Source organism: Natator depressus, chromosome 6, assembly GCF_965152275.1.
Source record: "Natator depressus isolate rNatDep1 chromosome 6, rNatDep2.hap1, whole genome shotgun sequence".
NCBI classification, from domain to species: domain Eukaryota; kingdom Metazoa; phylum Chordata; order Testudines; family Cheloniidae; genus Natator; species Natator depressus.
Window position 1 is genome coordinate 28310948 of NC_134239.1, and position 26699 is coordinate 28337646.

At 45.0% G+C, this 26699-nt stretch overlaps 1 protein-coding gene across 1 annotated transcript in view; it reads left to right on the forward strand.

Moving 5' to 3' along the window:
- Positions 1-4489: 4489 nt before the first annotated feature.
- Positions 4490-26699, forward strand: part of IGSF22 (immunoglobulin superfamily member 22) — a 197629-nt gene continuing 175419 nt past the window's right edge. Inside the window, 1 exon segment of the mRNA XM_074954876.1 lies at positions 4490-4630. Coding sequence (XP_074810977.1) covers positions 4581-4630 — 50 coding nt within the window. The 5' untranslated portion in view covers positions 4490-4580.

Sequence of the window (26699 nt, forward strand, 5' to 3'; positions counted from 1 at the left end):
GTTAATAATATTACTAGTGTTTCCATTCAAGGATTCCAAATAAGTATTATTAATAAATAAAAATGCTAAATTTTAACCCAAGGGTGCTTTACAAATATTACCTATACCTCATGGGCCAAATCCTTTGTTGGTTTAAATTAGTGTAGCTCTCTTGACTTCAGTGGACCACACCCATTGAAGTCATAGACCCAACACACCCCTAACATCCCTAAACTTAGGTAAATAAGTGATGTGCCTGAGTCAGAATCGTACACTATGCAGGCCAAAGCTTTGGGGAAGTTCTGATCTGCAAGCATTGTTATATTCTTTTCACAAATGGCTGAATGGAGAAATATGGTAGTTAAGTGGCTGCCTAGGGTCACAAAACAAGTACAAGGGGTCACCAGTATACCTCTCCCCCTTATCCATCGTTTCGCATATCCATCACTTATCAATAGGGGAACGTGTTCCGATTCACATCTGTCCCGATCCACGTATCCGTCATTTGCAACTTACTTGCTTCACCTTTTGCATCGCTTTTCTGTAGGTGCTTAGCATCCAGGGGCAGCCAGTGCCCCCCTTCACCCTCCAGCGGCTCCCATCCGCCAGCAGCCATCAACTTCTCCTCCTCCCTCCCAGCGCCTCCTGCCTGCCACAAGCAGCTGTTCAGCGGCATGCAGGAGGCGCTGGGAGGGAGGGGGAGGAGCGGGGACAGGGTATGCTTGGAGGAGGGGGCGGAACTGGGTGGGAAGAGACAGGGAGGGGGTGGAGGGGCCAGGAAGAGGAGGGGCAAGGGTGGAGGGGGGGGCGGGCCGTGAGTACAGTACTGTACAGAACACTACTACGCATCATGAGTGGAAAATGAGTTCAAAGTGTTAAGAGTGGGCCTGTGTTTAAGAGGCAACATAAAAGTGTAACATTAGAAGAGAAATTAGATGTTATAAAGCGTATTGAAAGAGGTGAGTGTGCAGCTGACATTGCTCATATTTTCAGCTTGCCTGCTATGACGGTACGCACAATTTTTAAGAGTGCTGATTGAATTCGTGAAAGCGCTAGAAGTGCTATGAAATTTTCATAGATGAAGATAACAAAACAGAGAAGCAGTACAATGGAGAAAATGGAATGTTTGCTGGCTGATTGGATTGATGACCTCCATCAAAAGAAAACGCCTGTGAGTTTAAGCTTGATTCAGGAGAAGGCCAGAAGCCAGTATAATGATTTAAAGGAAACAGAGGGAGAGAGCTCAACAGCAGAAAAGGAGATCTTCAGTGCTAGTCATGGGTGGTTCCGCAGATTCCAGAAGCATGCCAAACTACATAATGTAAAACTCACAGGAGAAGTGGCTGGTGTGGATGAAGAAGCGGCTGAAATGTTTCCTGCGCAGCTAAAGAAAATTATTTCAGAAGGTGGCTACTCTCCAAAACAAGTTTTTAACGTAGATGAGATGGGCCTTTACTGGAAGAAGATGCCAATGAGGACTTATAGTTCTCATGACAAGAAGACTGCTCCTGGATTCAAGGCCTCCAAAGACAGCTTAACCCTTCTGCTTGGGGGAAATGCAGAAGGTGATTACAAGTTGAAGCCCTTGCTTGTCTATCACAGTGAAAACCCAAGAGCAATGAGGGACTATGTCAAGTCTTGTCTCCCCATAATTTGGAAGTTGAACATTGCCTGGATGACATGCAATATTTTCCATGAGTGGTTTGTAGACCATGCTGTTCCTCAGTTTATGGCTTACTGTCAGAAGGAAAATTTGGCCTTTAAGATTCCCCTTCTGCTGGATAACGCAAGTGCCCACAAACTGGACTATGAAGCCCTCTGCCTGAATGTCAAGATCCTATTTTTGCCACCCAACACCACATCGTTGCTGCAGCCTATGGACCAGGGTGTTTTGGCCACATTCGCAGCTTATTACCTACGGAGGACGTTCTCCATGCTGATTAAGCAGGTGAAGGAAAGCCCAATGTAAAGGAGTTTTGGAAGTCCTACAACATCTTGAATGGCATAGAAAACATTGACGCATTGTGAGAAGAGGTCACTTCGCAATGTATGAACGGCATTCGGCGCCATGCATGGCCAGATGCTGTGCACAGCTTTGTGGGATTTGATGCCGTTCCTGCTCTCCGGCAAGAAATCATCAAGTTGGAGAAGGATGTTGGCTTCAAGGAGGTGGAGAAGAAGGATATAGAGTTGTTGTTGGAGTCTCACACTGAGCAACTGACAAATGAGGAACTGATTGAGCTGCACCAATGACGGATATCCGAAGAAAGCAAGGATGATGATGACAACGTAGAGCAGGAATTCAGGAGTCCGACGACAAAGAATCTCTCCCGTTTCTTTGGATTGCTGTATGAGATGATCAAAACCATATGGACCGCTGATCCTTTTCGTGAACCGTCTGCCAAAGTCTTCAGGGCTCTCAATGGTGCAGTGGCTTGCTACAGAGAGATCTATCGGTCAAAGATTCATGCAGGAGAGCAGACGTCGATATAATATTTTTTTAGGACTTCTGCAACTGAAAAGCCAGCCATGGAAAAGCCTGCCCAAGAAAACCCAGCCGCCACCCCAACGTAAGGTACTGTAAGCCTAATTGACACTGTTTTATATTATTTATTAAAATGTTCTATGTGTTTGAACGGTGTTTTTAGGGTTCTACCTTATTTTATTCAATGTTTTATGTGTAAAATTTGTGCTGTATAACCTGTCATTGTAAAAAGGCGCACTGTTTAGGTGAAAAGAGCATTGTCATAGACAAGTGTGGCAACACTGTGAACTCATCTCCCCCCCTTACTCCATTATTTCTTACGGGGAAAAATTCCCCGGTATTCATTGTTTCGGTATCCGTGGCCCTTTCAAGAACGCAACCCTGACGTATACTAGGGACCCCCTGTAGATGTCAAAGATGGAGAAAGAACCCCATCCTCATGGCCTCAGTTCCCTGCTATAACGTCTAGATAAAACTTCTGGATCAGATATTATGGTCCAGATCCTCAACTGGTATTAAATGATGTAGCTCCATTGAAGCTAAGCAGATTTACATCAGACGAGGATCTGGTCCTGTGTGTCTATCTTAGACTTGGATGCTGCAATAGATACTGCACTGGTGGGCAGCTGCACTATGCAGAACCCCATAGACTTCAGTAAGGCTCTCAACATAGCACTCCACCAATTCATTAGTTTGCAGAACAGGGGCCTTAATGTGTAATGTTTGTCTCTGTTTGTGAGAGTGCGTGTACCTGTAATCTTTTTGTGCATAGTGTATGTGTAACTTGTGTCTAATATCTGTGAATATGTCTGTCTGTCTCCCTCTGTGTTTGTATCTTTCTCTCTCTCTCTGCCAGTAATGTATGCATGTCTCCCTTTGCCTGAGCGTGTGTAATTTACATCAGGTATCTTTATATTATCTACATATGTCTGTCTGTCTGTGTAACATGTCTGCGTTGTGTGTTATGTGCACATTTTGTCTACAGTGTATATGCCGGCCTGTGGATGTGCTGAACCAGGACACACACAACTGCAGTAGAGGCTGTTGCTGCTGGAAAGGGGGGCGCTCCAGATGCTCTGGCTCCCTAGGAGGCTGGAGTCTTTTTCTCCCTGGCCGCCCCCTGCTCCTGGGCGCTCCTGCAGGCTGAATATTTCATTCATGCTTTCTCCTTCGCCATCTCTCTCTCCGATTCAGGGAAAACGTGTGTGGGCGGCCTTTGAAAGGCTCCCTGTCAATCAAGGCGGTGAACTGAAAAGAAAGAGAACGAGAGAGATGGGGGGAGAACAGCTTTAATGGGGGTGGTGGGCGGCTGTTGTTGCTGCTGCCGCCAGCCTTGCAGCTCTTCCCAGGGGCATCTGCATAGACAGGGGGAGTGATTCCTGCACCACAAACCTGCTCGGGGGGGAGGGGGGCACCACCCCACATTCATCACCTGCTGCGAAACCACCTCAAACAAGAAAGGGGGGAAACTTCCCTTTAGCGGGTGCTCTTGCCTAGCTAACCCCCAGGACCCCTGGCTGGGCTGCCTTTGTCTTTCACAGGGGAAGGCAGCTCTGCAGCATGCAGGGTGGGTTGGGGAGCTTTGCAGGGGGCTCTGCAGGCTGTCGAGGGGCTTGGGGCGCACTGGGTAGTAGGGTGGAGCGCTGCAGAGTCAGGAGGGTTGAGGTTGCAGTGTGTAGGGAGGCTTCCCAAGGTGTAATAGCGTTGAAGGGGCTTTGGATTGTGTAGGGGGATGGGGGTTCTTTGCAGCCTGCAGTGGGGTTATGGAGCCCTTGTCCTGTGGCGGGGTGGTAGCGGCGGTGATGCTTTGTACTATGTAGTGGGGTGGGGCTTTAAAATGTGGAGGGGGTGGGTGGGTGCCCTGAAGCGTCTAAGGGGCTAGGGAAGTTTTGCATTGTGGGGATGGGTTTTTTTTTTTTTTTTTTTTTGCAGTTTCCAGAGGGGTGGGGACGAGTCAGCGTTTGGGGGCTGTGCAGGCTCGGGGGCTGCAATGGGGGGTGGAGCTCCGCCGTGCTAGGGGGACTGGCCGCGCGCGGCAGGGTGGGGGGCTTCGCCGCCTGCATGGAGCCGGGGCGGACGCGGGGAGGGGGCTGTGCGGTGTGCAGGACACACACACATGCCCTCGCGTCGCCTTCCTCGCCCGGCTGGGCTGCGCTCTCCTGCCGCGTGAGTGAGGCGGGGGCTCTTTCTTTGTGCGCCCTCCGTACCTGAGCGGGGCGGGAGGGACGGAGCCAGGTTGGGGGGCGGCGGCGGGGGGGGCAGCATGCATAGCAGCGGCAGCGCTGCGGGGAGCCCTGGAGAAAGGCTGGGGGAAGGACTGGGGGGGGGGGGGGGAGAGGCTGGTTGTGCAGCGCGGCGGTGGCGGCTCCCAGGAGCGACGGGACCAGCTTGCGCTCGATGGTGAGAGGCGAGCGAGGGGCAGGATCGGGCCGCACTGGTTGGTTCAGTTCGTGCGCGTTCGTCCGGGGTGTGTGTGTCTGTGAGAGTGTGTGTGTGTGTGTGTGTGCGCGCGTGCAGCCGCTCAGCTCCCTTGCATGCCTTTCCCCCCGCCGCGTCCCAGCTCCCATCTCGCCCTGCTGGCTGCTCCCGCTGCTCCACGGGGAGCGATGCACCAGCAGCCCCAGCTCCAGGCAGGGCTACGGACCTGGGGTGGGGGCTGCGTTTGGTTCATCTTGGAGGGTGAACAGCCGCTAAATAAATGAACCCCGCTGGTGCTGAGTGACGGGGGGAAGAGACAAAGCCAGGGAGGTAGGGAAATTGCTCCGATTTCCACGCATCTGGCTGTAAATCTGCAAGCAGCATTGAAGGCGGCCGTATAGATTCCGAGTGATCGATAAGACCCATTTTCTCCAACTCTGTTTACATCCCCTGGGCACGAATACTTAGGGGACTCCGGTTCCCCCCCCCCCCAGTCTTTTCCAGCTGCGAGCAGGAGCTGGGCTGTTGTTGCGATGTGCAGAGGGGGTGTGTGTGTGTGTGTGTGTCTGGGGGGAGTGTTTTCAATAGAAAAATCAGAAGTAATGCGTTCAAAATACACAACAAACCTAGGCTAATATAGTTGTTTAACGGATCTTTCTGGATGAACATAATGCAGCTGGCAGGACCCAGGGTTTGGGGGAAATTGGTTTCGAATCACGTACTGGATGGTTAACCTGATAACTACTCACTGCAGTAAAATAGCAACAGCTTTGCTATGCTCTCCTGGAATAATGCTGCCTTTCGAGCTGATGTGACAGCCAACGCCATGGTAGACTATTGCTTTCTACTAGATGGCAGTGCTGAGACCTGTATAGTTAATGTAGGTAATGAAGTCCTGGGAAGCTGGGGACTTTTGTGCAACTGCAGGTCTGTGAGGTGGTTTGTTTGGATGGGTTTTTGGTGGCACAAAGCAGAGAATGGAACAAAACAGTGACTGTGTGTAGTTAGTTTGTTGGCTTGTATACAGTTAAACAGTTATTAAAACTTTCTGATTTTTCAATATGGTTATCTTAGCATATATATGTCTCTTTCTGTGAAGGTTAATTCTTACATCGTATTTGGGAAAGAAGAACAATTCAATATTTTAGGTCTCTTGCATTACACGATTGTTACTACATTACATTCCTTACGTTGATTTCAGCAGAGGGATTCCGCTTGATAGCAGCTGAGGATCTAGGCCCTTTCCATGTGTTAGATTAATAAATGATAGATTTCAAAGAAATGTGTGAGCAATACCCTCTCTTTCTTTCTTGATAGTCATGTGTAGTGGGACAGCATTTGTTGGTGTGTATTCAGATCAAACAGTTTGAGAAAATATTTCTTGCATGAATCATGCATTCACGGTCACATTCAGATCTCTAATACTCACAGAGGTCTCATAGACTAAAGCAGGAATTGTTCATACATCACTTAAGGCAAAATTTTGTCCTTCATTATAATATTTGAATAAAAAAATAAACTTTTCCTACACTTGTTTTTTGATGTCCCATTATGAACGCAGAGACGAGCATAGAGTGCAGCACTTTAAAAGATATTTGTATCAGAACACTGGGATTAAAAGGTTTATAGTTAGAGTCACTTCCATTTATGCCTCAGGGGTCTGATTGTGCTCCAGTTGCAATCAGTGGGCATTTTGCCATTGACTTACTTGGCCAAATTGGAACCCACAACCCTGATGCTACAAACACATATGCACCTGATGAGTCCCACTCATTTCAATAAGTGTAAATACACGAGCAAAGTCAAGCATTAGGACTCCAAGTGTGTAACTTTGTTTTGCTGAAATGAAATAGGAGTAACCTTTTGCAGTAGTGATCTCTTGTTGATAGCCACTGTCCAGGCTGAATATAGCATTACTGCCAGTAATTTAGGGTCTGAACTTTTAAAGAGTGTATATTCCTTTGTTACAATGCGGTCTGCAAGCTAGATGTCATACGGGTGAAGCAAGAAAGTTTATTAGCCTTTAAACAGCAGCCACACACATTCATGGATACACTGTTAGACTAAAATGAGATATATATATTCTCCAACTAATTAAAATAAAGCCATATCTTTTACTAAAATGTCACTGGTGTACTTTATTCTACTTTATTTGAGCCCAATCCCTTATATTTCCATAAGAGAAGGACTACTTTGTTGGATAGAATTTAAAAAAAATACAAAGAAATAAAAGCAAGCCAGTCTTCATGTTTCTTAACTTTGCAGAGTGCCAGAGCTCAGTTGGTTGCTTGACAGGAGGAGGGCTAAGGGCTAGCCATGGAAGACACCTGCGGAGGGTTTGTACCACCCCTGCATGCTATCCTCCATTTATCATCTACTCCTGCAGGAGTGTTGCTGTGACTATTTACATGTGTTTTAAGTAGCATCTATAGGCCCTTAGAGAGAGCTGTATCCCATTGTGCAAGGCACTGTACGGGCACATGTTAAGAAAGAGGCTGGCCCTAAAGAATTTACAACCTACACAGACAGGACAGACACAGGAAGTATGTTTATCCCTATTTTTACAGATGAGGTCTGAGGTGAAGAGAGGGGTGATTTGCGTGAGGTCACATAAAAAAGTCTGGGTGGAGTCAGGAATTCTACTCCTGAATCAGAGTCCAGTGCCTCAGCCACAAGAGCAACCTTCCTCCCTGTTGACTTCTTGTCGCCCATTCTAGCATGAGCAGGAAGGGGCAGTGCAGGTGATATTTTGAAGTTCAATACACAGATCCAAGTAGCTGCACCTTGCACACCAGGTAGAAATTGCCTACAGACAATGTGCACGTTGGCAAAGCACCATTACAGCCACTGATACAAGTAAATACAACTGGTGGCCTCAATAGATCTATTAGAAAGACCTTAGCTAGGTACATACTCCGATGTTACAATTGGCAGAAAATACACCGGCTCATTGATTACATGCAGCTGTCCAACAGTCGTAAGCTCCTCTCTCATATCCACTTCAGCAGCAATGCGCTGCTTTTACACCTAAGTCCTAGAGCTATGCATGACAAGAAAGACGAGAATGGTGGTTATGTGTATGTGCCACTTGACTGTATGCCTCCAAATTCCTGTGTCACAGCTTTGTAGTGCATAGGAGCTGTTTTTCCAGCCTGGGAGCTGCAGTATGTTGTCAGGATAACTTGTGCTGCAGTGCAGCTGTTTGGCCAGTAGGGCATAGGGAGTAGTTGCTCTGGGGCTTGGCCCAGTTCCTTTCAACACCTGATATGACAACTCTTTGTTCTCCATGGTGTGGAGCAGTTTGAGGATGTGTAAATGACAATGAATTGCAGTATACCATGTGCATGTTAGTCTTCCCATCCCTAGGGATCTGCAGCATATTCCTCTGCAAAACCAAGAGGGACCCTTAATAATTAACTTGTATTAACCTCTTGAACTCATTTAAGTCATTCAGTTTTATTTGAAAATGCTTGTTTACTGCATATGCCTTATCTCAGTTGGAAATCTTTTAAAATATCTTAGTCTTGAAATGTAAGAGACATTTATTTTTAATTTGATGTTTCTCTCCCCCAAACTATTATTTGTGAAATCAGTTGCTCCTGAACTAGAGTTAATTAAAAATCTTATCAATCGAGAATAGAATTCCATATCATAATAGAGTGCACTTTCCAGACAGATCCTGCACTGTGAAGAGCTACACATACTGGAGGCTTACAATCATGAGTAAGAAACCTCCTACTCATGATTTTGATTTATAACATCTCAAGGGATCAAAATAAATGTATTCCCTTCAGTCTTTGTTTATTAAATAGCATGTACAATGAGCAAAATCTGCTCTGAAATTCAGGCCCTTATCCTCCACTACTCCCTTCTGCATTGCTGGGGAGGTGCAAAGCAGCCATAAAGCCGAGTTAAACTACTCACGCAGGCTTCTCTTTGAGTAAAGGGATTCTCAGGATGCTGGAGAGGTGTCATAGTGACTCCAAGACATACTTAAAGGCTGGGGCAACTTGAAATGGAGATAAGTGGCACAGGTTCAGAGTATCTGCACAGGGGCTGGGTGGCATCACAGGGTTGTAGCTACAACCGTTCAAAAATTTCTACTATAAGCAGACTTCAGGGCAACACACCTTACGGGATTTGCAAGCCTTCATATTTTGGGTTTTTTGTTTGTTTATCTCTGGCAAAGTTACTGAAATATTCACTGTGTAGATTGCTAGTTTGTGCAGTCTTTCCTTACAATGTTAGTTCTTCAACTGTTTAAGAATTCTGCTATAGATTTAGTTTTGTTTTACTCAGTGGAATTAAGAAAACAACTCAGTAAGTCTAAGATCATATTGAATGGAATAGTAGAAGTAGCAACACAGGGCCCTTTGAATGCAGAGTTACTTGCTACTTTCAGAGCCTGATCCAAAGCCTGTAGGAGTCACTGGAAAAAAAAATCCTCTCCTTGGCTAAGATAGAAACTTCTGTTCCAAAGTAAGATTTTAGAGTAGCAGCCATGTTAGTCTGTATTCGCAAAAAGAAAAGGAGTGCTTGTGGCACCTTAGAGACTAACCAATTTATTTGAGCATAAGCTTTTGTCAGCTACAGCTCACTTCATCGGATGCATAAGTGTCCACAAACAGACTTGCACCAGACTAACCACATTGGTTTTGGAAAGCCAATTTAGTTTAGTTAAATCATTGCAAGATTTGTGTTACACTAGTTCATAAAATTCAAGAATTGGTCTAACTGGCCTAAAGGGCAGATTCTCATTTACACTAAGGCCCCTTTCAGACCAAAGGGGGCTTAATGTATATGAGAATAAAACTGATATGGATGTGGGGCTTTAGCTGTGCAACTTCTTTTAGGATTAAGATGAGCAGTACTCCTCTTACTGACAGGTTTCAGAGTAACAGCCGTGTTAGTCTGTATTCGCAAAAAGAAAAGGAGTACTTGTGGCACCTTAGAGACTAACCAATTTATTTGAGCATGAGCTTTCGTGAGCTACAGCTCACTTCATCGGATGCATACTGTGGAAATTGCAGAATACGTTATTATATACACAGACACCATGAAACAATACCTCCTCCCACCCCACTCTCCGAGAGTGAGTTTGTGTGTGTATGGGGGTGGGGGGGGTGAGAAAACCTGTATTTGTGCTGGAAATGGCCCACCTTGATTTTCATGCACGTTGTAAGGAGAGTTTGTGTGTGTGGTTTTTGGAGGGGGGTGAGGGGGTGAGAGAACCTGGATTCCTGCAGGAAATGGCCCACCTTGATTATCATACACATTGTGAAGAGAGTGCTCACTTTGGATGGGCTATTACCAGCAAGAGAGTGAGTTTGTCTGTGGGGGGGCGGAGGGTGAGAAAACCTGGATTTGTGCTGGAAATGGCCCATCTTGATGATCACTTTAGATAAGCTATTACCAGCAGGAGAGTGGGTTGGGAGGAGGTATTGTTTCATGGTGTCTGTGTATATAATAATGTATTCTGCAATTTCCACAGTATGCATCCGATGAAGTGAGCTGTAGCTCACGAAAGCTCATGCTCAAATAAATTGGTTAGTCTCTAAGGTGCCACAAGTACTCCTTTTCTTTTTACTCCTCTTACTGTAGACAATAAAATGTCCAGTGCTCCCAACTAACATGTGACAAGCATTTTAAGCAATAAGACACATCAGGCACTGCATTTTTGGATGATTACAGCATACCTCCATTGGTATTTGTAAGACACAAGGCTGAAGGCCAAGGAGCTTTAATCACCTGGGAAGTGCTATACTTGCCTTGAAATGCAGTGCCTGGAATGGCTTGCTTCCATTACGAAATGGAATTTAGACATTTATGCAAAAATGGGTATGGAAAAGAGAAAGGCGAATTTACTGTGTATTCTAGACCTGGAGGTGAATCACACTGACAAATTGTCCGAAATTTCATTGTGTGTCAAGACTTAGAGAGAGCTTTCCTAATCATTCAATCATGGAGAAAGTCAAGCCTTGTCTATACTAGGGACATGTGATAAGTTATACTAGTTAGAAACTTAAAGAAAAGGGAGAAAAATCAGTTTGTCTTCATTATAACAAATGCTTATTCCTGCCCATTACTCCCCCCATTTGTACTGTCTTTTACAGGGAGAAACCACTACTTTAAAGTTTTCACAAATAGCATAAAATCTTCAGGTTGGAGGAGGAAAGTTAGAGTTGCTTTTGGCTGGTAGCTTATCTCCTTTTAGTCTGAATCTCTCTCTTCTTAAGACAAATGCACACGGAGAAGAGAGAAAAGGATAGCAAGAGACAGGAAGATACAACTTCTGTCTGAGGCTTTAGTTGAGTTATTGGAAGACCACAGGCACAGCACGTGATCCAATTAGTCACCCCTGGACTTTGGCTTTATTCCCCTGGCTGTGGAAAGTGTTTGGCTAAGTTGGTCTGATTTTCCTCTAGCCAGTCTGTTAGAGGCAAGTATTGAGGCCAAGTTGCTCAGCATTGCTTTTGACTTGCCAAACTGGTCACAGCAAGCTATTACAAGGCTATATTTGTCCTGGTTTGCCACACTGGACTTTTATTACATAGATGATAAAGAAAGGTAAGGGTGGAAATTGACACATTAGGATTGGATAATGGCTTTAGGTGCACATCTTAGGGGTTGTTTAAGACAAACCATGGAATTGGTGATGTCACTTAGTTCCCACTCTTTAGCTGCTCTGCTCAGAAGCTTTTCAGGATCAGGAAGAAGATTACTGGCATGATTGTAAATCCAGAGGTCCCAGCATCTGATTGTGTTGAGGCCCGTGGAGATAGTGATGCTGGTTGAAGTGCTAAGCATGACGCTACCCATAATGGCCCTGCCACCCTGAGTCCATTGCCAAATGATCTCGGTGAAAGCAGTGTCATTAATGGGCAGCCTTGTCCCATCAGGATTACTCAGTAAAATATTTCTAATGATCTATGCATGGACACTTCCCACCGTGAAAATTCTGGTCTGTTGCTGTATCAATTTTATATCTTCAATATAAGTCTGAAAGATGTCCATTCTTTGATTCCTTTAGTCCAAACAAACCGCAGCTCACCCCATTCTTTTCACCCCACTCTTTCAACAACACATTTGACGTAAGATTGTATATAGTTTAAAATGACCTTCCTTCCACCTACTTTGGACAATTTGAAATGTTAACCAATAGTAGGCTTTAGAAAAACAATAAAACCAAACAAACAACAAAAGCTAATCAAAACCCTCAGTGCAACTCTTAATGTCAGCAGGCTAAATTTTACCCTGGTTTATAGTCCTGTGCAGCCACTTGGCTTAATGGATCCAGGTGTGTGCATCTGAGGGCAGTGTTTGGAGATACTGGTTCACTGGAGATAATCGAGGCTTGGATTAAGGGGATACAGTTGAAATGAATTAGTTAGATTAATGTAGTATATAGAAGAGGGTGCAAGAACTCCTCTTGCCAGGCCTGACCTTGCATTCCTCACAGCATAACTCCCACTTAAAGTCAGTGGAGTGGTTTCCTGTTTTATTTAGCCTCTCATCCTATGTAGGCTCTTTACATCTTCTTCTTATTCTGCTTAGCTTCGCTCACACTCTGCCACTGCTTTTTGTTTGTGGCTGTGATGTAGGAGTCAAATTTGTCCCTTACTTAACCTGTGGTACACTCAGTATAAGTCATTTCATTGCCACAGTTTGGTTTTAGGTTTGAAGTATTTCCATTTTACAAGATATTTGAAATCCCTTACAGCAAGGTACATGCAGGTGGAAGCATAGGTGCTGGGGGTGCTGCCGCATTCCCTGGCTTGTTTCCATCATATACAGGATTTACAGTTTATTTCAATGGCTCTCAGCACCCCCACTATACAAATTGTTCCAGCATCCCCAAGTGGAAATCAAACAAACTGGTAATTGACTCTTCCTCTAGGCCTATTTCAGTGGAACAGTACATGAGGAAAGTACCAGACTAGTTGCCCTCTTCAAGCCCCAATTTGCATTAAGCAACAGTTTTGTTTGTTTTAAATGTGTTGATTCAAAATCAAATAAGGATATCAAAGCGAAAAAGAGTCAGTTTTCCTTGACAATTTGTGCATGTGTAATCTGCTGTCTTTCAGAAGGTTGGTAATCTGTTCTTTGCCATGCAAACTGCAGGATCTTTGGGGCAGAGACTGTCTTTATTGTATGTATGTAAAAGGCTTGCCACATTGGGGCCCAGATCCTGCGCTGAGGCCTATAGGTGCCACTGCATTATAAATAAATAATAATGTCCAGAAAAGGCAACAGTATTGTAAGTCACTGAGAAAGTACCATCCAGTCTCGCCCACTGCAGAGTACTCATTGGGTTAGAATAGTACAGTACTTGTTTTTTGCAGGACATTTGTCCCAGTTCAGACTCATGTTCCCATAATGATATGCAGGATGCAGCCAAATCCTGTTCCTGTGATTTTGAGTAACTCTTATAAGACCTGTTTTAGAAATAATTTGCACATTACGGTTAATATTCTAAATGGAGTGAATTCTGGCATTAACACATTTGTTTTTGTATTCATCTTAGGTTAATTTACTTCTGATAGAATGATCATTGCTAGCCTGATCTCAGGCATTTCTAGTGTATCCATCACTACAGCATTTAGATAGTATGGGTATACCCTTATTTATCCCCATCAAAAAGTTTTCACAGACACAGATATATACATTACCAGGAACTCCTGGTTCTGAAACAGGCTCACGCTAAGGACATAAGCGGCACTCTTGCAATATGGATTGATTCTGATCTGTTGCACAGCAGAAGACAACCAGCACTTTCAGAATAGCCAAGTTAGTCATTGCATTGTAACAAAACCCTGAAGGCACTTTTCCAAAGGCAAGTGAGAATGTGCCATGGGGCTGGCACAGCACATGGGGCTGGCGCCCATAGAAAATTGTGGAAGGGCACATCCTTTTTATGATCTAATACTCATGCAAATGCTGTACTCTGATGTGCCACAGGATCTGTGATTTATTTTGAAAGCTACAATTAAAACTACTAGTGGGTGATGTGAAGTGCATATAATGCATCTTCAGAACACATTACCATTTACAGACAACCTCTTTAGGTTTAACTGCTGCACATGGCCTTGCACTGGAATTTTGCTGGTATCACTGGTATATACAGCTGGTATGCTATTTAAACAAGATGATGCAAACTGTAGTCCCTGTTCATACTCTGGAACATGACACTGGTACAGACCAGTCTGAATCCCATTGCCTAGTTCTACCGCTCAAGTGTGTCATTTATATGTCATTAGATTTACACTAGCACTCTCAGTTTGGCTCATAGACTTCTAATAGATCAACTTTCACTGAAAGCACTAAATAGCATTCACAACTCGGATTACAACAAGTCAGCAGTTTGGTGCAAGGTAAGACTATTCCTTTTAAGGAATGGATAGAAGATAGTTTCCCTGAAGTCCCAGAGCCTGGTGCTGCAAGCATAAGATGCTACTGTAGCATTGTCTGAAATAGTAAGTCTCAGAATAACAAGATGTCCTCAAATTTCCACAAGTAAAGTTATTAGATTTGAGAAAAAAATTGATATTGGGCCAGATGCAGCTCTTCTCACCTGTGCAATGCCATTGGGCTAAATTCCAGTCAGTTACACTAGTGTTAATACAGAGTAACTAAGTCAACGTTGCTGGCCCAGATTCTGATCTTATTTATACTGATGCAGTTAGACTGACTGCCTTAAAAACTGTTCTTGCCTAAGATCAGAATCCGGACCACTATTTTAAACATGTATTACATCTTAGGAAAAATAGTAAAAAAGCAAGCTAAGATACATGAATTTTTAAGGTTAACAATATAACAGGGGTTTGTTTCATCGGGGCAAAGAAATCCCCCTCTAATAAAAGTGAAGCTTCAGGTGCAACAGATGTGTGTTGGGGAGCGGGGGTGGAATTGCAATTTCCCATAGTTACTAAACTGCCCACATCATGAAGAAACTGTGTCAGCTGTCACCCTGATCCTGCAGGCTGCTCCATGTGGGTGATCTCTGCACAGTCAGATGTTAACATCAGTGGGGCTCTTTGCAAGCACAAAGGCCGGCCACTGGGGAGCAGTTTGCAAGATTGGGGGCCTATGACAAATGAAAAGGAAAACAGCATACTGCAGGTTGTAGCTCATGTTAAATATAGAGTACAAAAATAACACCACACATGGCAGATTGTTAAGTGTTAGAGGGAAAAAATCAAAGTTAATACTTTCCACTGAACATTCAACATAGTTAGTGGGTTTAGATTCAACCATTTTTAAAAGTGCAAGAATTACATCTCGAGCTTCCATTTCCTTTCACCTTCATCTTAGGGTTTATACACTAGCATCAACCATGAGGCGTGAATGCAGAAAACAACTTTACAAAGCATGTTTCTATTTGTAAGTCGGCAAAGACCAAATCCTCCCATTCTAGTCATACATGCCTATTACCCCAAGAGAGGCAGGAAGACAGGTATATTTGGCTGGGAAACTTAGGGCTTGTCTACACAGGAATATTTACCAGCAAAACTATACCAGCATAATTATAACAGTACAACTCCCTGTGGTGACACTGAGTTACCGTCGTATACATTGTTATAGCAGTAAATTTCCTTGTTTAGACAAGCCCATAAATAGAATCTCCTCCTCAGATGGGGAAGTCATGTCTAAATCCAGAGAAGAACTGCAGCAGAGTCCAGTAGTAATACCAAATACTAGTATGAGAACAAGGACCACCAAGACACGGATATCTTGTAAGAGGCATTTACACTGTACTTTGTTAAACAAAATACAAGAAATTCGGGGACCAAATCTCCACTGCTTTGTATGATGTATATTTATTTAACCCTTTTGCACAACTGTGAAATACTCTCCAGTCAGAATGGTTGCAGTTTGCACAGATATGAATACACAGTGTGTTGTCAGTGCAGTGGTGAATCAGGCCCATAACATTTGCACGTCCCTAGTGTGTAAAGCTGAAATCAGCAGACTTAGCGCAAGGTAACAGATCAGAATCTGGCTTGATATTTTGCATTTCCTTTGTCTGGAATGCCAACTCTCTATTCAACTTCACGGGATCAAAATCAGAGGTGATGTGAATGGTAGTGTAAGTCACATGTCACTAAGGGTTAGATCCATCCTGCAAATGGATGTGTGAGCTGTGAGATGTTCTGCAGGGTGCAGAATCTAGCCTTAAGTCAGCATGAATGTAAATTTGTTTTTAAATAAATGCTGAATGATTAGAAGTGAGGGGCGTGCGAGGGATGTTGCAGGAGAAGCAACCATGGGAGGCTGAAAGGAGATGTGGAATAATAGAAAAGGAGGACTTGTGGCACCTTAGAGACGAACAAATTTGTTTGAGCATAAGCTTTCGTGAGCTACAGCTCACTTCATCGGATGCATTCAGTGGAAAATACAGTGGGGAGATTTATATACACAGAGAACATGAAACAATGGGTGTTACCATACACACTGTAACGAGAGTCATCAGGTAAGATGAGCTATTACCATCAGGAGAGCGGGGTGGGGGGGACCTTTTGCAGTGATAATCCAGGTGGGCCATTTCCAGCAGTTGACAAGAACGTCTGAGGAACAGCCGTGGGTGGAGGGGGAATAAACATGGGGAAGTAGTTTTACTTTGTGTAATGACCCATCCACTCCCAGTCTTTATTCAAGCCTAAGTTAATTGTGTCCAGTTTGCAAATTAATTCCAATTCAGCAGCCTCTCGTTGGAGGCTGTTTCTGAAGTTTTTTTGTTGAAGAATTGCCACTTTTAGGTCTGTAATCGAGTGACCAAAGAGATTGAACTGTTCTCCGACTGGTTTTTGAATGTTATAATTCTTGACGTCTGTTTTGTGTCCATTTATTCTTTTACGTAGAGACTGTCCAGTTTGACCAATGTACATGGCAGAGGGGCATTGCTGGCACATGATGGCGTATATCACATTGGTGGATGTGCAGGTGAATAAGCCTCTGATGGTGTGGCTGATGTGATTAGGCCCTATGATGGTGTCCACTGAATAGATATGTGGGCACAGTTGGCAACAGGCTTTGTTGCAAAGATAGGTTCCTGGGTTAGTGTTTTTGTTGTGTGGTGTGTGGTTGCTGGAGAGTATTTGCTTCAGGTTGGGGGGCTGTCTGTAGGCAAGGACTAGCCTGTCTCCCAAGATCTGTGAGAGTGATGGATCGTCCTTCAGGATAGGTTGTAGATCCTTGATGATGCGCTGGAGAGGTTTTAGTTGGGGGCTGAAGGTGATGGCTAGTGGCGTTCTGTTATTTTCTTTGTTGGGCCTGTCCTGTAGTAGGTAACTTCTGGGTACTCTTCTGGCTCTGTCAATCTGTTTCTTCTCTTCAGCAGGTGGGTATTGTAGTTGTAAGAATGCTTGATAGAGATCTTGTAGGTGTTTGTCTCTGTCTGAGGGGTTGGAGCAAATGCGGTTGTATCGTAGAGCTTGGCTGTAGACAATGGATCGTGTGGTGTGATCTGGATAAAAGCTGGAGGCATGTAGGTAAGCGTAGCGGTCAGTAGGTTTCCGGTATAGGGTCGTGTTTATTATTTCATGTTCTCTGTGTATATAAAATCTCCCCACTGTATTTTCCACTGCATGCATCCGATGAAGTGAGCTGTAGCTCACAAAAGCTTATGCTCAAATAAATTTGTTAGTCTCTAAGGTGCCACAAGTACTCCTTTTCTTTTTGCAGATACAGACTAACACGGCTGCTACTCTGAAATCTGGAATAATAGGGAATTTTTAAATAGAGCTGTTTAAAGATTAGAAAGTGATTTGCAGCTCTTTTGGCAAAGGCAAAAAGCATTTTTGTTCTGTTCTTTAATAGCTGTCCAATATTTCTATTTGCTGCAGAATTCTTTTCAACAGTTCTTTTTTTAAAAAAAAAAGAAATATTTGACTCCCCTTTAAATTTCATAAATAAGAGTCCTAAAGTAAGATTTATTTATTTATTTATTTGGAAAATCCCACTATGTGACGACGCTGACCCATCAAAACTCTGGCAGGTGGGGGGCACAACCACCCAAAAAAACAGACGAAACCCTACACATTTAGCAGGACAACCAACTGATTTTTTTTGGTTACAAAAATCATGTTTTTTAAAGTTTGACAACTTTTAAAGAAGTTTCAAGGTTTAATTTAAAAAAAATCTGTTTTAAAAAGACCTAATTTTGATTGACATTTTTCATTTGAAGTATTTGATTAACTCCAGTTGTATACCTTCTTGCACCTTCTTTCTGGGAGTTTCTGTGGCTACAATCCCTCTTTTGCCTCTAAGCATGTTCCAGACACTAACTTAGAGCCCATCCTGAAAAGACTTATGCACGTGCTTAACTATATGCAAACAAAATAGTCCCATTCAAGTCAATGGGCCATTCACATTGCTAGAATTAAGCAGATTTGTGTAGGATCAGGGCTGTAGTTGCTTATTGTACAATTGCTTACATCAATCTATTTACCTCTGAACTGGGCCCAAGCATATGGAAATCCTTCTGTTATGAGTTATAGGTATTTGTCTTACCTCTATGGCTTTAAGTGAGCTTATGCCTCAGCTTCTGCTCACCAATCTCCGATCACCCTCTGCTGGTAGAGAGTTTGTGCCTCACTCTCTAGGAATGGCAGGCCCATTCTTGGTGGTTGGGAGTGTGGCCTTTCAGCCCAGCATTAGAGTCCACCCTGTCTGGGATAGCAAAAGGTCAAAGTAAGCAGAAAAACACAGTCCTTTGCTCAGCGTTCACCTTGGTCTTACTCCTTGATGCAGGGAGCCTTCCTACCACCTTCTCTAGAAGCCCTGCAGGTGCAAGCACCAGGCGTCAAACCCACGGTGCTGCTTTCATAGCAAACTTCTTCCTTCTGGTTTTTCTCCAGGTCTCAATCTTTACCGCTTCAATGAAGTGTTTTATTCAACTGAATCTCTTGCCCCTCCCCACAGTTCTTTTCCCTCCTGCATCTTCAGGCCTTGAACAACCTACACCTCTCCAGGGTTTCTGCCTATTCAGGCCTCCTTTTTCCTCCCCCCCCTTTTACTAGAACACCCCACTCCTTGCCTCATCCCTGGATTCTTCAGGACAGGGGCAGATGTAGCCTCTTGATTCGATGGGGGCACTATGCTAAGAGAATGGGGGTTGGGGAGGGCGGTAAGGGAATGGGGAGTCAGAAAGGGCCCAGGACTGTGGGGTCTCTACTCTCCCCATGGGAATGGGGGCTCTGCCTTGCATGTGGTCAAGGGCTGCTCCAAGTCCCACTTCTCTCTGAGCTCTGGCCCCGCTGCTGGTGAGAGCAGTATCCCCAACCCGGCTCCTACCGCTGCGCTCTTGGCCTGGCAGGTCGCCTTGGGCCTGGCGCACTGAGGCCAGCAGCGGCAATAATGGGATCTGAGCCCAGCTAGAATGGGCAGGTCACTCCCTGCACTATCATAGATTCATAGATATTTAGGTCAGAAGGGACCATTATGATCGTCTAGTCTGACTTGCACAACGCAGGCCACAGAATTTCACCCACCACTCCTGCGAAAAACCTCTCACCTATGTCTGAGCTATTGAAGTCCCCAAATTGTGGTTTAAAGACTTCAAGGAGTAGAGAATCCTCCAGCAAGTGACCCATGCCCCATGCTACAGAGGAAGGCGAAAAACCTCCAGGGCCTGTTCCAATCTGCCCTGGAGGAAAATTCCTTCTCAACCCCAAATATGGCGATCAGCTAAACCCTGAGCATATGGGCAAGATTCACCAGCCAGATACTTCAGAAAATTCTTTCCTGGGTAACTCAGATCCCACCCCATCTAAGATCCCATCACAGGCCATTGGGCCCGTTTACCATGAATTTTTAACTACCAAAACCATGTTATCCCATCATACCATCTCCTCCATAAACTTATCGAGTTTAATCTTAAAGCCAAATAGATCTTTTGCCCCCACTGCTTCCCTTGGAAAGCTATTCCAAAACTTCACTCCTCTGATGGTTAGAAACCTTTGTCTAATTTCAAGTCTAAACTTCCTGGTGGCCAGTTTATATCCATTTGTTCTTGTGTCCACATTGGTACTGAGCTTAAATAATTGCTCTCCATCTCTGGTATTTATCCCTCTGATATATTTATAGAGAGCAATCATATCTCCCCTCAACCTTCTTTTAGTTAGGCTAAACAAGCCAAGCTCCTCGAGTCTCCTTTCATAAGACAAGTTTTCCATTCCTCGGATCATCCTAGTAGCCCTTCTCTGTACCTGTTCCAGGGAGACCAGAACTGCACACAGTATTCCAGGTGAGGTCTCACCAGTGCCTTGTATAACAGTACTAAAAATTCCTTATCCCTACTGGAAATACCTCTCCTGATGCATCCCAAGACCGCATTAGCTTTTTTCACGGCCACATCACATTGGCGGCTCATAGTCATCCTATGATCAACCAATACTCCAAGGTCCTTCTCCTCCTCCGTTACTTCTAATTGATGTGTCCCCAGCTTATAACTAAAATTCTTGTTATTAATCCCTAAATGCATGACCTTACACTTCTCACTATTAAATTTCATACTATTGCTATTACTCCAGTTTACAAGGTCATCCAGATCCTCCTGTAGGATATCCCTGTCCTTCTCTAAATTAGCAATACCTCCCAGCTTTGTATCATCTGCACACTTTATTAGCACACTCCCACTTTTTGTGCCGAGGTCAGTAATAAAAAGATTAAATAAGATTGGTCCCAAAACTGATCCTTGAGGAACTCCACTGGTAACCTCCCGCCAGCCTGACAGTTCACCGATGGTGGGCGCCAAACAGAAGTGGCAATGTGACCCCATGTGCTGGCCAAATTTGAGTGAGGGGGTTTGCAACCTGGTGCCTGGGGTTGCAGCGCACCAGTAGAGTGGCTGGACAGAGTATCTCTGCAGATTCCTGGAAGGCGGTTTCCTGTGCCTTCTCTGTCTGCGAATGCCAAACAGAGCCAGGGGGTGCCAAAATCAATCCATCTCACAGTATTCCTGACTCCAGCTAGAGTTGTTAGTAAATTTTCGTAAGCATTTCAGTTCTTTCCCACCACCTTTCATGACACCAATGCCTTGTTTAAATATTTTAAACCAATGGGGCAGGAGCAAGACTGAGGCATGATCTACACAACAAAGTCAGGTCAACGTAAACTGCCTTGTGTCGACCTAATTGTGCATGTGTCTACACTTACATTTGTCTCCCACTGTTGTAAGTGACCCATTACAGCGACGCAGTAACACTACCTCCCCGAGCGGCACTAAGCCATGGTTGGTGTAGTAAGGTTGACGCAGTGCGAGTGTAGACACTGTGTTACTTATGTTGAGCCTAACAGGCTTCAAGCAGCTGTCCCACAACGTCCAACACTGACTGCTGTGGTCACAATTGTGAACTCCACTGCCCAGGGCTCATACTTACCGGAAGACTCCCCCCACTTTAAATCCCTATGACATTTTTAAATGCCTTTTCCTGATTGTCCAGCTTGGCGAGCACATGTAGCAGCTCTCGTTTATTGTGTGCAACTGCCTAACTGACCATGCTGGCTACGCGCTCCAGATGCTCTCTGACCTGGGGTACAGAGGAGATATTGGATCTCCTGGGCCTGTGGAGAGACGAGTCTGTGCAAGTACAATACGGAGCAGCTGTAGAAACATGGACATTTACGAGCAGATTGCACGGGGGATGCAGAAGAAGGGTACAACAGGGACCAGCAGCAGGGCTGCCTGTAAGCAAAGGAACTGTGTCTGGCACATCAGAAGGCCAGGCAGCCAGTGCTGAGCCACAGACCTGCTGCTTTTACAAAGAGCAGCAGGCCATACTTGGCGAAGACCCCACTACCACCCCGCATATGGCCGTGGGAACAAGGAGAAGGTGAAGGAGGAAGAGGAGCAGGATGGGGGCCTGCATCTAGTGGGTCCAGCTATGCTGTGAGCCAGGACCTGTTTGAACTCCACCGCAGTCCAGTCAGTCGTGGCAGGCGAGCCCGATGCAGTGGAAGGACTCTTGGGTAAGTGTGTAAATATATTTCCCATTAGAGTGATGGCACCCCCAACTTAACAGGTCACAGCTTTTGACTTTTCATTAATTTACTTGTACTAGAGGAGGTGGCGGTACAGCTAAGAGAAGTAGCGTTATTTGCTTTTCATTCCGCTGTAGACTTAGGTAAGGGGGAGCGGGGCGTGCAGAACACTTTGTTTATGTACATTGGAATGTCCCTTGAATCCTCCTGGGAGATCTTAATGGAACTTTCATGGAGGTACTCTGCAATCCTCTCCTGAAGGTTTGTAGGGATGGCTGCCTTATTTCTTCCTCAGTGGTAGGATGCTTTCCCTCTCAAGTCAGTGATAACTTCAGCAGGCACCACTGCAGTAAACAGACTAGCAGCATACAAGCCTGGGCAGCTTTGGGACATCAGCAGCAGCTGTGCTCTCTCTGCCTTTATTACCCTGAGGAGTGAGATATCAGCTAAAATCGCCACTGCCTGTGGAAAATGCTGCCAGTATTCAGAACCATTGCACTACACTCATAGTTTCAGGCAACTGAGCAATTCCTTCCTCATTTCCCTCACCCCGGTGGGCCATACTCACCATGGCTGGAGCTGTGAGTCGTGCCATGCACAAGCAGTCCGAAGCAGAAGTGTCAATAAGCATGTCTAGTTTAGAACTTTAGGGGAGCAAGGGAAGGGAGTTCTGAATCTTAACTTTCACTTTCCATTGTGACCATACTGACAATGACACCTGTGTTTATCTGCAGCTTCTGCTGTTGAGGCCTTGAGGTGCTCCCCCTCAACACCTGTGGAATGCCTGAGCCAGATAAGGAGGAGAAAGAAGAGGACTTGGGATGACATGTTCAATGAGATCCTGCAAGCCAGCACTGCATCGGACTGTGAGCAAAGGGCCTGGAGGGTGAACATTGCAGACAGCATGGAAAAGGAAAGAGCAGAGAGGAGAAAGTCCCAGCAGGAAAAGGAGTGGGAGATGCATCAGGACATAATGGCGCTTCTCCAGCAGCAAACACAGATCCTGCAGGCTCTTATGGACCTACAATCATTGGCTTGCCTCCCTTTGCAGTCCATGGAGAACTTCTTTGCAGCACCTCCCTACACCTCCCATAACATTCCACATGGCATCAGGGGCCACCGCACTACCCCTACCACTCCACTCCAGGGGACATTACGGACAATAACAGCTTCTCATACGTTGACCTGTGAAAACCATGTTTGCTGTATGTGTAGGTAAAATGGACATGAATATTTTTTCCCCTTGTTAGGTTATGTTCCATTAATATATTAAGTTTTTAATATATTTGCTTTTAAATAGCACAGATTTTTTTGAACTGGTTTTGTTAGTGAATAAATTCTATTGTTTGGAAAATAATTCATCTTTATTAGTTCAACAACATATGCTGCAAAGTGCCTAGCAATTTTGCAAGCACCCACTTACTTGTTACTGTACAGTGTGACACAACTCATAGGATCAGTGACAAACAGCGTAATAATCATAAATGTGCAGAAAGCACCTCAGAATTAATAGGTGCATTGTCAGTGTTATATTCATAGATTTACACCAAGCACCACACAATTCGTGACAGCCCCCAAAACAGCAGGGCCATGTAAAGCACAGTACACCACAACACATTACTGTGACTCACAGTTAAAGTGCTCTTTCAAAGCCTCCCTGAGCTATGTAGCTCTGCAGTGAGCTTTCCTAATAGCCCTTGTGTCTGGCTGTTCAAACTCAGCAGACAGCTGTTTCACCTCCACCCTGCATCCCGGCAGAAATCTTTCCCCCTTTGCTTCACAGATATTGTGCAGAACACAGCAAACAGATATAATCATTAGGATGTTTTATAATTGAGATCCAAATCTTGTGAGTAAACAACACCAGCATCCCTTCAGTCTACCAGAAGCTCATTCAACTGTCATTCAGCACTACTTGCTGACCCGGTAGTTGAATCTTTCCTTGGTGCTGCCGATGTGACTGGTGTACAGCTTCGTGAGCCAGGGGAACAAAGGCTAGGTTGGGTCCCCCAGGATCACTGTTGGCATTTCAACATTGCCAAGGGTAATCTGCTGGTCAGGAAAGAAAGTCCCTGACTGTAGCTTTCTGAACAGTCCTGTGTTCTTAAAGATGCGAATGTCATGCACCTTCCCTGACCAGCCAAGCCTGATGTCAGTGAAGTGTCCCTGGTGATCCGCCAATACTTGCATAACCATAGAAAAGCAGCCCTTTCTGTTGATGTATTTTTTGGCAAGGTAGTCAGGTACCAAAATAGGGATATGCGTGCCATCTGTTGCTCCACCACAGTTTGGGAACCCCACTGTTGCAGACCCATCCACTATGTCGTGCATGTTGCTGAGAGTTACAGTCCTGTGTAGCAGGAGATGATTAATAGCCTGCACATTTGCATGACAACAGCCCCCACAGTGGATTTTCCAACTCCAAAATGATTTCCCGCTAACTGGTAGCTATCTGGCATTCCAAGTTTCTACCATACAATCACCACTTGCTTCTCCAGTATCAGTGCAGCTCTCATTGTGGTGTCCCTGCACTGGAGGGCTGGCAAACTTGGCACACAGATCTAGGAATGTGGCCTTGCACATCTGAAGGTTGTGCAGCCACTGCATGTCATCCCAAGCCTGCATTATGATGCGATCCCACCAGTCAGTGCTCATTTCTCAGGCCCTGAAGAGGTGCTCCGCCATCTGCAGCTGTTTTGTGAACACTACCAACAACCTTGAATTGTTTCTCGCTGTGTCCCACAGCAGTCTGTCCTCCATGGAATTGTCATGTTCCCGGTTTATTTGGTTTTTCTTATGACTCTGCAAACACCGGAGGATTGTGTGTCCTGTGCTTGCAGTGCTCATAGCAGAACTGCAGATCTGTGCAGGCTCCATTCTTCTGTCATAGATAGTGGACAGCAAGGAGGGCAGCATGGGTTCGTGGAATTTTTCTAAAAGATGCAAAAATTATGGAATATAGATGACATTCTGGGATGGAGACAGTTGCATGCTAGGAAGTTGAGCCCTTGCTTCCAGTCACTCCTACGTGACTCATTTCTGCTTTATCATGAATTGCCAAAACTTCCCAAAAGACACTGCTATGGATGGTTGCACACTGGGATATGTACCCATGGTGCACTACACTGTGCATCGACCCAAGCTCTCCTGGTGAGTATGCCCAACTCCATCACAAGGAGCCAAGTATGCATGCACACAAGCAATATACCAACTGTGGTGGCTTCGTGCTGGCATAACTTGTGCCAGCCAAAGTTTGTAGTGTGGCATGGCCTGAGTATATGTCATCACTGCAGAGCTAACTCAGGCATTGCCCCTAATCCCTCTCTTGTCCACACACAAAAACCTCTCACCTGAGTTTGTAGGGAGGATGCAGGCTAAACCACATGGGTGCTGCTAGTCCTCCAGTGCCTTCCCATAGTTCCTCCTGTGTGCTCAGAAAGACATACAAGTTCTACCACAGGCCACTGGGAAAGAAACATGGAGTGGCTCGTCTTACTGCAGCACAAAGAAACATGGGATGTGCCCCCAGAAGTCCTCGCAGCACACATGGGTGAGGACACAGTAATTCAGGTAGGGCTTTGCAGTGTGGTTACTCACCCCTGGGGCAGGCTAACCTGAGTGCTCAGACCCGCTGCCGATCATCCGAGTTAACTCCGCAGTGAAGGCTTACCTGACTTGGATTATAGACTAGGATGTTATATGACAAGCTCAGGACAGAGGTAAACCTTTTCCTGAGGTTGCCACCCTACTTGAAACTCATAGGACAGTCCCTACATTTACAGAACTGATTGAGGCCCTTTGTGCTATGAAGCAGATTATTTTAAGTTGTGGGCTGAAATCCTAGCTCCACTGAAGTCAGTGGCAAGATTCCCATCCAGATTCTTGATTTTCTACCAGCCCAGCTCAGTAGGGATGAAGATTGTTCATTCCCATCTAATAGATGTTTGGTGGCTCCTCAATGAGATGCAGTTCCCTCCACAAAAGCCCATGACCACGCTTTGCATTAATTGGCAGACTCAGCATAGACGTCAAGAACTCCATGGGTTATAGAGACTGAACTGTCCCTGTTACCACAAGAGGAAGATTCCCCTGCCACCTGATCAGGGTTGTGGTATGGCGGCAGGGTGTTGGGGCGGGGGGAAGCTCACCCTGTAGATACAGATAGGACTTCATTACAAGGTTGTCAGGCTGACACCTTTTACTAGCACTAAATCCATGCATGGTTTATTTTTAAAACTGAACTGTATGCTCACGTGAAAATTACTTACAAATGTGTTCATTAAGGGTATGTCTACACTGAATTAAAAGACCTGTGGCTGGCCCTGGTCCAAAGACTCAGGCTCGAAGGTCTTAGGCTGCAGGGCTAAAAATGGCTGTGTAGACATTCAGACTCTGACCAAAATACAGACTTTTTAGCCTGTGTTCCTGCAATGAGATGCGTGCAGGCACACCCCTACACCTGTGCAGAATCCCATTAAGGACAATGAGACTGCGTGGGCATCAGGTTATGCTTGCCTGCTTCTATTGCAGGATCAGGGTAATTGGACAAGCCAAGATGCTTATAGCACCCCAAGTATCTGGTTCCATCAGCTCCTGCAGGAGAGAAGATGTTTTGCCAGAAATGTTGGTTACCGCTGTACCTTAGCTCCTGAATACATAATGCTGCGTTTGAATGTACTGCAGCCTCACAAAATTCTGCTCACTCGATTTTTTTATGGGTAAGTAAAATATAATTAATATTTCCTCCAGCATTGTCTGTCATTCTGCTGAAAGGGAGTCGTTTGGTGCCTGGGCTAGTAAATTTTGCTGATGGTTTGCAAAGCTGATTTACTATTAA